The 12801-nt window shown below is 45.0% G+C and overlaps 1 protein-coding gene across 2 annotated transcripts; it reads right to left on the reverse strand.

Annotated features, from left to right (window-relative positions):
• Positions 1-2078: 2078 nt before the first annotated feature.
• Positions 2079-6933, reverse strand: LOC123447828 (ankyrin repeat protein SKIP35-like). Of its 2 annotated transcripts, XM_045124515.1 has the most exons (6): positions 6598-6933; positions 6376-6463; positions 6239-6297; positions 5526-6133; positions 4781-5213; positions 2079-3349 (listed from the first exon to the last, which is right to left on the reverse strand). In XM_045124515.1, exons 3-6 carry the CDS (start codon positions 6266-6268, stop codon positions 2555-2557), a joined length of 1866 nt encoding a protein of 621 aa, XP_044980450.1. In that variant the 5' UTR covers positions 6269-6297; positions 6376-6463; positions 6598-6933; the 3' UTR covers positions 2079-2554. The 2 variants fall into 2 exon arrangements, with proteins under 2 accessions (XP_044980450.1, XP_044980451.1); XM_045124516.1 differs by having other exon boundaries at positions 6239-6463.
• Between the last annotated feature and the right edge of the window lie 5868 nt (positions 6934-12801).

Raw genomic sequence — 12801 nt, forward strand, 5'->3', positions numbered from 1 at the left:
CAAAAAAGAAAAATAAAAAGGAAAATAAAGAAAAAATGATGAAAAACAGAAAAAGTCGGTTCAGGGGAGGTCCTAGAACCTTCCCAAGGGATGAAACCCCGAAATGGGTCGGCCATAAAAACGCGCTCGAGCCGGGCGTTTTGGAGGACGAGCTCCATGGAGCTTGTTTTTTTGAAAAAAATCAAAAATCATATTTTTAAGTTTTATAAAATTCTGAAAAAAATCATACATGTTTGTATGGATGTGTTTTAAATGTGTATAAAGTCTGACGATGAAATACATTATGGTGGGAGCTACACAAAAAAGACAAATTCCTCCATTTTTATGGTGAACAATGAATGTACTGTTCATCCTTTCAAAAAACACGACTTTGTCTTTTTTGTGTAGCTCTAGCCGTAATGTATTTCATCATCAGATTTCACACACATGTATTATACATCCGTATGAACGTGCGTGATTTTTTTCAAAAAAAATTGAAACTTAAAAATATGATTTTCTAATTTTTCAAAAAAAGGAGCTCCATGGAGCTCGTCCTCCAAAGAGCATTTCCGGCTGGAGCCGCCCTTTGCCCCCCTCAACTATAATGGGGCAGCCCCCAAAAAACAAAAAAACATAATGGGCCCATCCGACCCTCTGAATAACCTTTGTTTGGTCCAGACCGCCCTCCAAATCCGACCTAGGAGACTATTTGCAGTAGTGTTGAAAGTTGAGAGGGTAGGATGTCCCCAGGAATAGTCGAGGAAGCAAAGTACTCCCTCCATTCGACGACATTTATTTTAAAACGGAGAGAGTAGAAGTAAACACTTGAGAGGGTTAAATGAACTTTTCACAAACAAAACGAAAATATAGCGAATTTCACACTACAGCAGCTCCTGTTGTAGGCCATCCACTTTGCATAACCTGGTATATTTTAGCAGTTTCAAAAGAGAAAGAAAAATAAACTCCTTTCGAACTGAATGTGCAAAGAAGAAACAGTGATATTATGAATACAGTTAATAACATATGTTTATACCTGTTGCAACATATGGACAATTAGCTAGTAATTTAAAAAATGCTCAGTGGGCGGAGGCATGTGTTTGCACAAGAAGGAGGCACTAAGATGACGCAAACGACCTACCGCCAGTGGCGGAGCCACCGCCCAGCTACCCTGGGCAGTTGCCAGGCTCAGCTTGCAATCTCTTACTTAAAATAATGGCAAGGATGAAGAAAATTCAGCTTTTTCATGAGCAAATCACAAAATAGCTGCCGGCCATTAGGAGCCTTCATATGCTGCCCAGGCTATCACATTGAGCTCGCTCCGCCACTGCCTACCGCCTGCTTTAACCGACATGTTTTGTTTGAGATATACCCTTATCGCCAAACCACGGAACAGAACTGCCCTTCCGGGAGAAAAAGCCTTGCAGAGCCTGAAGTAAAACATGTAGTACTACAAGCTACCCTTGACTGGTGTCACATCTCTTTTTCCTTTCTGAAAGTTAGTTCATTCTCTTTTCTCCCGCGCTGTCAAACTCGAACTCGTCACCGACCCCAACTCGCAAGCAAAATACTCGAGGAATCTCCCAAGCGCGACGACAACGACACATATCATTTTTGCTCCCATAACCTTTGCTTGCTTTCATTCTCTTTTCAGCTCCACTAGACACGATATATTCTTTCAACACCAGAAAATAATAGTACTTCCTCCTATCTGAATTAATTGTCGCAGCTTTAGTGCAACTTTAGGATCGCAGGAAGTAGTAGTAATAATCAAATATTGCATTATTTGTTCTCTTAAAAACAACATTTCTGTCACCAACGAGTCTGACTTTTCAACTGACCAAATTTCTGAATCCTCCCTCCCTCCCTCACTCACTCATTGTAGGGCTTCAGTTGGCATCAAGGGACAGGACATCTAAAGACCATTTACACCCGGCGGAGGGTCCCCTGTCTGAACGCGCTCCAAATGAATGAATGGAGGCTGCATCATGTCTCAGGCTCCATCAATTTTGGTTCCCCAAAATTAACTCGGGCAGTGGTTGAGTACATGCAGCACACAGTCACAGGAACAGCCAACCCATCAAGAGATGACAATTGACAACTGAGGGAGTAGCCATCTTTCATTTGGTTTCGATTTTATGTTTGGGAAGGAAGGCAAGATTACAGATGACTAGTCCATGTTTCAGTCACAACTCACAACAGGCGGCCATATGTACGGTTTACCGAAAACTGGAGAAACATGTTTCTCAACGACGACGATGCTTATATCATCTTTTTGCTGACGATTGCGGTTCCGGTAAATACTCAACAGACGCCTCGCACAAGACACACACACACACGCACGCACACGACACTGACACCTTGTACCAAAATTATATACTCTCCGAAGAGCGCCTCCAGGAGAGTCAGGGGGGTGAGCCTCCATCTCGGGGTGGTGCTACCATTGCGGATGTCGACAAGCAGGGTACGATGAAGATGGATGGATGGTGGGTGCGACGCCCTTTGCTACTTGCTTGCGAAGACCGATGACCGATGCCGATGCAGATGCGGTTTGAGTACAGGTTGCGGCCACCTTGGTTCAAGTCTGAACGAGAAAACGCGGGAGGTGGTGCTCCAGGATAGCCAGCAGCTCCCTTTGCTGGGTGCCCCTGTCCAGTTGCCGGCCCTCCAGCCTGCCTGCAGCCTCCACAAGCTGGCCTCTTAGCCTCTGCGGCAAAAGCCGCCCACCTGACTCGTTGCATTCCCTGTACAGTGGCAGGTAGGCCATGGCGATCACCAGCTGAAGCGGGAGCTCTCTCAGGGCGACTGGTGACTCGCCCCTCTGCATTATCCTTGTAATGTTGACAAAGTGCTCTTGTGAAGATGCGAATCCCTCCAAGAAGGCTTCCTCTGACCACTGCTCGAGCATGAATGACCTAAGCTTCGCATCTACAGCCTCATCAGCACATCTTGCTATGCTGTCTGCTACAGCATATGTGGCCGCTGGGTCATTGAGGAAGTCCGACCGGAGAAGAAAATCCACACCTTGGAGGGAACCTGTGCTCCTCTCGCCAGCAGCCTTCACAATCTCGATGCTGAGTGGGGCAAGAACAATTTGGGGGACTAGAGGCAGGAGATAGGCAGCAACTTCAACCTGGCTGCTAGAGGTGGCAGCAGTGAGGGCCAGGCAAAGCTCCATGTCCCGACAGCCACGGTTCACAAACCATTCCACAACTTGAAGGCATCCACGCTCAGCTGCCCGCATTAAAGGCCCAAGGAAGGCGACAGTATTACCTTCCTCAACTAAGCACCCCATGGTTTCGAGTTTCCCGTAGTGGGCAGCAAAGCCAAGGGCTAGATCCACATCAATGTCCAAGCTGTTTCTTTGAGCAATCTGAACAAAAGTGAAAACATTAAATACGTTAAATGCTGCCAATGATTGATGGTACGTTTGCACCAAGAGAAAAAGAAAAATTGTCACATGTCAGAAAGCACAAGATAGGAAATTCTTCTTAAAAAGATATATAGCTTCTAAATTACGGCATCCAAAAAAATTATATACACTTCCAGAGGAAAGTGTTAATCCTCATAAGTATTTTTTTAAGGATTCCTAGCATATATAAGAAAAGGGAAGGAAGTAAATGATTTAGTTGATATCCAGAAGCACCGCTAAATTAATATCACCACCTGCCATATTTGAGATGCCTACCAATTATAAAATTTACTCTAATTTTTTTAAGATAAAATTTACTCTGCTCATTCCAAACATACAACTCATATTTTAGGTGGGGCAGGATTAAGTTGACTATATATTAAGATGAGCAAATGTACATGTTATCCTTCTGATAAGTACCACTGAAATGGGGGAGAGATAGTAAAAGGAGAATGAAATAAAACGAGGAAAACAATATGACTTAGAAAGGAAATTGAGGGAGTATGCAAAGCTTTGCTCATTTTAGCCGCATGCCTTGTACATAGTGAGCCTACGTAGCTTTCTTAATCTGGCCTGAATAGCGATGCAATATAGAAATGAGCGCAATATAGAAATGAGTTACGAAAATAATCGATGCCTCCGTTTGTGTTAGCTACCTAAATATTTTATCATCCTTTCCAGGTCAACTCTGTAATACTACCTTCCACCATTCTAATACAGTAATGCGCTTGAGCATCCATGCAACTAAAAGTATAAAATTAGTTGTTTATTATATAATGGAAAGATTAGTCATCGAGATAACCATCGTCAATTACTATTTCAAATATTCACTTTAATCTCTTCAAAGCACTAACTCAACTTAGTAAAAAAATGTATTTCTGAGGCTCTCTAAGGTAAGCACGAGCCGCTCCACCTAAATTGCCATGATGAACACCACATAAAGTAGGTTTCAGTACAGATCTGGATGAGACAGTCACCAGTAGGCAGTCTATAAACTGATTCGTAGGAATAATTATATGGCCTGCACACAATTTTTAAAGGTTCGGTCATCTAGGCGCATGAATATTCACAATGCATTGTTCATGAAGACTGAAGCAGTTTACGCCAAATACATTCAAACATGATGGCGAAATTCCACAAGAAAGGTCTGTTTCCCAGTCAAAAGAAAAGCTCCAGTTACTAGCAGAGGAAATATGGTAAGCCAGAAAATGTTTCGGACTTTCCATATACATGTATACAAGGGGACTATTGTGTGCTGGTAGAAACTAACAGCCATTTAGTTGTGTTGCACCTACATTATCTGCTCAACAGGTGTCATTAACCTAAATTGTCTCGGTATGCTTTATGATTTCCTGAAGTAAGATGCACATGAGGACGAAGCTTTGTCATTACCTGAAGTAAGATGCGGACGAGTTCAGTGCTTCCATAGCGTGCAGCTTCAAGGAAGCATTGGTTCACATTGTCTGCGCCACCCTCTACCAACAACTCTAACAGCCCTTGTATAGCAGATGCCGAGATCCCTGATGCCCATCCTTGGTCAAAGGTGCTTGAGAACAGTGTAAGAGGAAAGCATGCAGCATCAAAGGCCTCAGTGAAGTCTTTCCCGGTGAGATCATTATCAGCAATATCCAGAAATGTCTTGAAAGCAGATAACTGAAGTTGAACCTCAATGATTGTGCCATGGTTTCCTCGGCCCTTACTCTCGCGCACACGGGAGTGTAATCCAATGCACTTCAGAGCCCATTCTGTGAACTTATGCACCTTTGCACTTGCTTCTGCCTTCAATACCTCATCGCCATGGGATTCTTGGAGGCGTTCATGCAACCTAAGAATTATTCAAAGCCGTCACAACAGTACACAATATAAGGTGAAAAGATGAATTGGAATTATCGAATTCGACACAACTAATACAATTGCAAGGCATGTGATTCAAGACAAACTGTAACGATCAAATCCATGAATTGGAACTATCGAATTCGACACGAGCAATAACAATTGCAAGTCATGTGATTCAAGACAAACTGTAACGATCAAATACATGAATTGGAATTATCGAACTCGACACAGGTAATACAATTGCAAAGCATGTGATTCAAGACAAACTGTAACGATCAAAAACCATTTTGGACAGACTTACTTTTGACCCATGAAGCTCACGGCATCGGAGAGGCTGGTCGTGCGCCCCCTGCATGCCGACACACACGATGCCAGGAACGATGTCCGGAGCGCGGCGCGTGTGAAATCATTCGCACCCGCCGACACAATCCTCTTGATCAAGGAGACGATCGCATACAGCTCCTCCTTGTCGCTCAAGAACCAAATGGCATCGACCGCGACGCAGAGCACGTCATTGAGTCCCTGTGCATCAGCTCTGCCCAGCAGGCCATCGGCGCTCTCCCAATCATGAGAGCTCACTGCACGCTGGAACAACCGGCTGAGCTCGACCCGGTCTTGCCTGGAGAGCTTCCTGTCCTGCTGCCTGGCGGGGTCTCGCTCCCCACTCCCGAGCTCAAGGTCCAGCTCATCCCCGAAGTCGGTGCTGACTGACCTCGGCTTCTTGGCGACAGAAACCTTGGAGGTCATGGAATCCCTGGGGGTCAAGGGGCACTCCTTGGAGCTGCCATTGGTGGCATCCACGTCGGCGCTCTCAGCAACGCCAGGCTCGTCCATGTCCATCTCAGAGGAAGGCAGCGGGTCCTCCAGCTTCAGGTTCTTGGTCTCCACCTCCATGTCCTTGGATCCAATCTGCTCCCAAATCAACACAGCACCCATCAGGCTTTCCAATTGGGACCCCGAGCTAGGGGAAATGGAATAATTCACCAGAATTTCGATTCAGAGCGGGCCACTCACCTCCAAATTCATCCTGCCCTCCACGTCCATACCTCCCTGCCTAATGCCCTCGATCCGGCCTGCGAAATGGAAACGGGCGCGCAATTACGCAGAGGAATCAGAAGCAGCCGAGGCCAACAGAGCGAATCCCGGCTCACCTGAGGGAAAGGGAACCGAAGAGAGGGCTCGGCGCGGACAGCAGGATTGGACGAACCAGCGGCGGGCGCCCGCGGAACCAACCACCACCTGCAGGAACACAAATCGGAATCGGCGTGAGCAAAAAAGGAGGCACCGGATCCCCGACGGGCGACGACGGACGAGCGCCCCGGAAGGCAAGAAAACGGGCGAGCGAATCGAGAGCTGGCGGCGCCGGTCCTCACCGGAGATCGACGGGCGAAAGCGGAGATCTTTATTTTTGATTTTTTTTTCTTTCTTGTTCGTTCTTAGTTTTCCGGGGGGGCAGCCAATCAACCAGTCGGAGGATGGGGAGGAACGGGGCGATGGATGGTAATAATAGTATGCGGCCGGAGGTGGTGATGAGCTGCTGGTGGAGGAGGGGGAGGAGCCTCGCGTCGCCTCGCCTCGCGACCTCGGAGCCCTCCTCCTCTGAGAGGGGGAAGAAGAAATACTCTCGCCTCTCGCCTCTCTCGGGCGCTCGCTCTCTCTCTCTCTCTAGCAACTTTTTTAGGGGGCGCTGGATTCGCCTGCGCTGCGTTCCTCTGCGATTTAAATCTTTTTAAAAGGGGAAAACCCCAACTGAAAAGCGGGGGTGGTGCTTTCCGCATTATTGAAACATGGTTTTATTTTATTTAGAGGGGAACAAAGCTACTGCTGGCGGTACAAAATTGTTGTTATGTATGCAGGGGGGTAATTTTGCTGTTCCACCCTTCTTATAGGTGCACTGGCATGTGACCTTTCTGGCACAAGACATGGCCAAGGGGTTTGAGCTCGTTGTGGATGGATGCGTTTTACTTCCTCCGTTTCAAAATTCTTGTCTTAGATTTATCTAGATATGAATGTATCTAGTCACGATACATTCATTTGTAGACAAACCTAAGACAAGAATTTTGAGACGGAGGGAGTATGTTGGAAGGCCTATTTTATTTGTGACATGGATCGCGGTTTCTGGCTTCGACCGCCTAATTTTGAGATGTTTTCGGAAACGATAATGAGGGATATCATGGAGAAAAACTCTCTTGAAGTTTTCCAACCGGTTACTCGTATGGAATTTCTTTGTTGCAAGTAAGCCCTTAATTAATCGATAGATGTATGTTTCATGTAAGTTGTAATAGCGAATCAATGGTATCGATCTCATTCTGTCTTTCGGTCCATTGCTGCTAAGTTTTTTGTAGTTTTATTTTTGGTTGGGTTTTACTAAAAACATGTCAGTCGCAGGCATTTTTGTATGTGCCTTCTCTACGGACGCTATGTTGAGATAGTCATTTCGAAGCAGATTTTTCTTACGTATGCAAAAATAAAAAGTTCCACGATTCGAATGGTTTAGTACGCGTACGGTGTGTGCCGTCAGGATGCATGTATGTTTGTTTTGTGCACTTAGTGTTTTGGGAATTCAAACATGATATGTTTCCTTACGGGACAAATAAGGTCACACTTATATTTGTATATATTTCTTACAAAAGCAAAGACCATCTAACTGTTCACTTCTACTCATTTTAGAAACAAAACTCATTGTGCGTAGTTTAATAAAAATTTAAACACGAGTTATAACACTAGACAAACACTGGTCATATATTCACCCTCACACAAAATGTTTACTGAAGCCCAAAGTTCAGTTGTGGTGTTCTAAATTAACAAGTTACCACACACTATCGACGGGTACACCGTCTCTCACTAAAAGAATATCACAAATGAGATATCAAAACGTCAAATCGGTGGTATAATCTTTGGTGAGTTTCTTTTAAACATAGTACAGATGCAAACGTTTATATACACGCGCATACATTTACGTCTATGAACGCGCACACACACACTTTACCCCTATGAGCACCTTTAAGAGACTGATTCGGCATGTCATTTTGAGATTTACGAAATTACCGTAAGCGCCTCGCCGAAAATTCTGAAATAAATCCAGAAATAATGCAAGCATCAGGATTTGAATTCTGATGGACTGTGATACTACGGTCCATCTAACCATCCAACCAAGGTTAGTTTGCTGGTGAGTTAAAAATACCACCATCTTCCTAACCCTACAACTATCAGTGTATGTGCACATTTTAATATATATATTTATGAGGGTGCACACCTTAATGTTACCGGTAAAATATACGAATCCCAAAAAGTATTTATCTTCCGATCCAACTGATGGCATAAATTGGAGTGGTAATGATGTGATATGATGTTTCCTTCCATCATTTTATGCTTGGTTTCCTTTGGCATTTAAGGTGATGGATTAGAATATATGGTGGAAAATATATAAATAAAACACGCTAGTAGTACTTGTGAGGAGACATTTTCATGCTTTATTTCACTCTCATCAGCTCACGAAAGTGAGAGTCGTCTTTCATCAGAGGCCACCACCAAACACACGTCCCTCTCACCCTGGGACCCCCCTGTTTTCATTAGGTACCTTTCGGGCCCACCGCAATAATTACAATGCCCTCTTTCAGAGCATCATCTTCTGTGGCGAACCACAATATGGCCCCGTCTGTGTTTGTCCAGGAAAAAGTATGCATATTTAGGTATTTTAAGTTGTAGGTTGGAACATTATTTTATACTCCCTCTATCCCAAAATAAGTGTCTTAAACTTAGTACAATTTTATACTAGAGCTAATATAAAGTTGAGACATTTATTTTGGGACGGAGGGAGTATAAGAATAACTAGTTAGGCGTATAAAATTTAGAGTGTTTTTTGCAGGTAAAAAACATAGAGTACTAAGGTGACAAATGTCTACCCCGTTGTACAAGTGGAATTTATATTTTTGCTAGGAAATCAAACCCTAGCTTTCGTGTTTGTTCACTTAAAATATCATGAAATTAGCTTTCAGATAGAGATGGAACAAAACTGTGTGCTTCAGCGAAAATCCTCTATATTTACAACAAGCTAAGGGCTTACAAGAACAAGAACACAATTATTTGAGCTAAGCATATTTTTGGTCTAGTAAATTAAGGTGTTGTGACATTCATAAAAAAAAGTGTGTCATAGAGTTCCCCTTATATATAAGATGTGATATTTTGCATTATAATAAGCATCAAAATGGCATCAATTGACGAACTGAGCGTAGCTCAATTTGTTAGACTCCTTGTGGTGGAACCAACCCACTAAAATTCAAGTCTTAGACAAACGTTTATATCACTATAAAGACGTTTTTGACAACTTTGTTTTTTTTAACAATCATTGAGGGAAGAGTTTTCCCACCTGTATATATTACTCAAAGCCCCAGAGGGCAAGTTACATCAAGGATTACATCAATAGGAGAGGTACATGCGCCATGACATGACATCCTCCCTAATTACGGGGTCCTTAAATTTGAAGGACGAAAGCGTAAAATCTGAGATAATATTGCGAAGAGTATCAAAGGGTGAGTGTCGCTCGTTATGAAAGACACGAGCATTCCTTGAGTCCCATAGCTTCCAGAGAATGGCGAGGGCGACCGTGGGCCAAATGTTGATGTCGAGGCCGACCGGCGTAGTAGTCTCCCAAACTAGGTTGAAGGAGTGAGGGGGCTGCAGCCCCAAGAGGGACCAGACCTGGGCCGCGTAGGTACAATGGATGGTCAGGTGTGTCGCGTCCTCAAAAGTGAGATTGCACCGAGGACAAGTCAAAACGGCGGAAATGGACTTGCGATGTAAGTTCACCATAGTGCTCAGCGTGTCACGACAGAGAAGTCAACCGAAGATCTTGACCTTGATAGGTGCCATGGAGCTCCAGATATACCAGGCGTTGAGATCAATCTCGTGGTCGGGGGAGAGCAGCGAGTAGGCCCACCTCGAGGAGGACGAGCAGTCATGGGTGAGGAACCTGTCGTCTAGCGCATCACCGATGGTAACATCCTCCAACAAAGACAAAACAGATGCAAGCTCTACAAATGCTACATTGGTTAGGCGGTTCTGCGGAGTAGCGAGTAAACCATTTTGCATGACTTGAGAAACCAGTACCAAGGGTGAGGTGGAATGGGGTCGTAAGCAACCAGTTATCGAGCCGGGAGAAGGTGGAGGCGTCATTGTTGGTAAGGACAAAGGAGATTGTGCGGAGGGGTCGAATTTGCGCGTTAACGATTTTCCAAAGGTAAGAGGGGTTGTGCGGTTTAACTTTAAAGTCAAGAGAGTAGTGTTGGAAGAACCAGTTAATCCGAGGTATGTCTAGTTTGTGGAGAAGCTTAAAAGAAAATTTCATGAGAAGGCAATTGATTTGGGGAATAAGCTTTTTGATGCCTAGTCCTCCACAGTTTTTGGTGTGCAAATTTTATGACGAGTTCGTCAATCTCAATATGTTATGTCAACTCAGTATTTCAGATGTGTTTATATGAATAATGTGTGTGTGCGTATGGGTTCATAGAGTTTAGTGTATGTGCATATATGCGAGCATTCACGTTTATTTGTTTTTTAAAAAAATATCATCATTTGTTACACGTATTTTTAGAGGAATTTTGTACGTATTGTTGTTGACCATATGCGACCATCTACCTCAGCTAGTAATATATACTTCCTCTATTTCCTTAAGATGTTTTTCTGACACTTACAGGGAGCAATTTTGTAAGAGTAGCCTATGAAAAAATGATGAAGCTAAGTATAGCGAGTTTTCATTCACATGGATGGCAATGATTTTGAAGTAACTTTTAGTTCATGCGATGATCTGGACCGAAGGCAGTAAACTTGTTTCACCGTGATTTTTGTAATGTTTTTGCGGGGGTATTTCACCATGATTTTGACGGCATGCAGTAGCAAGTTGGGCGACACACGAACCGGGCCACAACATACGCGAGGGGAGAGAGAAAGCAATGCAATGCGGGGGGGCAGCTGCACACGGGCGCCACAGAGAATTCCAGCTTTTGGTCTGCGTCACAGATGCAAATTATGCACTTGCTACGGCCAAATCTTATTTTGGTTTTTTCTACTCCCACTATTTATTATAGATGCTTATGCTTACACGTACCCAGGGATACTATACCTCTGATTCACTCCCTGTGTGTGTGTGCGTGGTGGAGCCAACACTGCTTCACGCCAAGGCACTATTAAGCGTCACTCACCAAGGGGAATCGTGCAGGACCACCTAAGGTGAGGCCTTTTGATTCGTAGGAAAAGTAAAGTAAAAAAAATGGGAAGCAAGGATTTGAATCAGGGGAAATGTTTATCTTTTTGTTGGCACTTGTCATCCATTTTTATTCAAAACAATCGCATATACTCCCATCAGATGGAACTATGAGTCGGACATTGATTTTTTAGGTCTTGCATTTGATTAGGGAAAAATGTGTTGTATGTCATAAAAAAATATTTTTTAGATTCATCGTCGAATGAAATTTCTAAACATATATTTTTCGAAAACGCTTGGCATCAACCGGTTGATAATGTCATGCGCGTCGGCCGCCTACATGGTCGCCTACATGGTCGTCGTATCTGTTTTTGAACGGACGGCTCGAGAGCAGCTTATTACATAGTTTATGTTTTGCAACTTGGCAGTGTTATCCGCCGGATCCAGCACGCTCCAGGGCCGATCCGTTGGCATCCTTGGGCATGGTCCCTTTCCTCGTGGGTGGCCATCGTGGCTGCTTCTTGTGGGCGTCGGGTCTTCCAGATTTAGGGTTTGTCTCCGTGCGGGTGCAATGAGCAAGCTTTGGGATGCAGTTGGTGGTAGATTTGCGCCATCGCGGCAGCAGGGGTGGCCGACTGCATTCTTGCGATCCACCGCCAGGTGAGTGGTTGATGAGGGTGGATCCTTTTGGTCGCCGGAGCGGCGGCTCCGAACGGTGGACACGGCGACACATTTCGTTGGGTGTTGTTGTGCGGGTTCTCGTGTGTCACTTCGGCCGCTTGGGCGACGACGTGGTCCATTTTGGGAGTGTCTGTCGAGCGGGTGTGTTCCTCACGGCAACCTCGCATGCTTTGGGCGTCGTCCACATCTTGCCTTAGCCGGCCATGGCTAATGGACCTGGTTGGTGGGGGTCGTATCCCGAGCAAAAGTTTTGCCTGACGGTGTCGGTGCCGATGATAGCGACGCCCCTGTGTGTCGTTTCCCTCCTTGGAGGTGTCATCGTGGGTGACCTCCATTCACCATGGGCTTTGGGTGAAAACCCTTGGTTTGGCATGTTCCAGACCCGGCGGTGGCGGCATTGTGGCGTCATTTCCTCCTTGGAGGCTCCGTCCTGTGAGCAAGGTCTCATTTTCCTAATTGTGGGTGATTTTTGTGTATGACATTTTTTTCTTGTCATGTGACGATCCATGCTTCAACGGTAGTGCACTCTTGAGGAACTAGGCCCGGCGCAGTGGCTGTGCTCGAAGACCTCCCTGTGTTGTCTTGGCGCCAGTTTTCACCTGCGCTCTAGGGTGGTGAGCACTCCATCGTCCGACGGTGCGGCGCCCTTCGAGCCAGGGCAAGGAGATGGGGGCTCCTTCTAGTGATGGAACAA

This window comes from Hordeum vulgare, chromosome 4H, assembly GCF_904849725.1.
Source record: "Hordeum vulgare subsp. vulgare chromosome 4H, MorexV3_pseudomolecules_assembly, whole genome shotgun sequence".
In the NCBI taxonomy this organism is placed as follows: domain Eukaryota; kingdom Viridiplantae; phylum Streptophyta; class Magnoliopsida; order Poales; family Poaceae; genus Hordeum; species Hordeum vulgare.

Excerpts from the sequence above, each read along its gene's own strand:
- LOC123447828 (XM_045124515.1), bottom strand. The coding sequence starts at position 6,268 with ATGGACGTGGAGGGCAGGATGAATTTGGAG. Across the intron at positions 6,134-6,238 it reads AGGGCAGGATGAATTTGGAG|ATTGGATCCAAGGACATGGA; the intron begins GTGAGTGGCCCG and ends ATTTGGGAGCAG. Across the intron at positions 3,350-4,780 it reads TCGTCCGCATCTTACTTCAG|ATTGCTCAAAGAAACAGCTT; the intron begins GTAATGACAAAG and ends ACTTTTGTTCAG.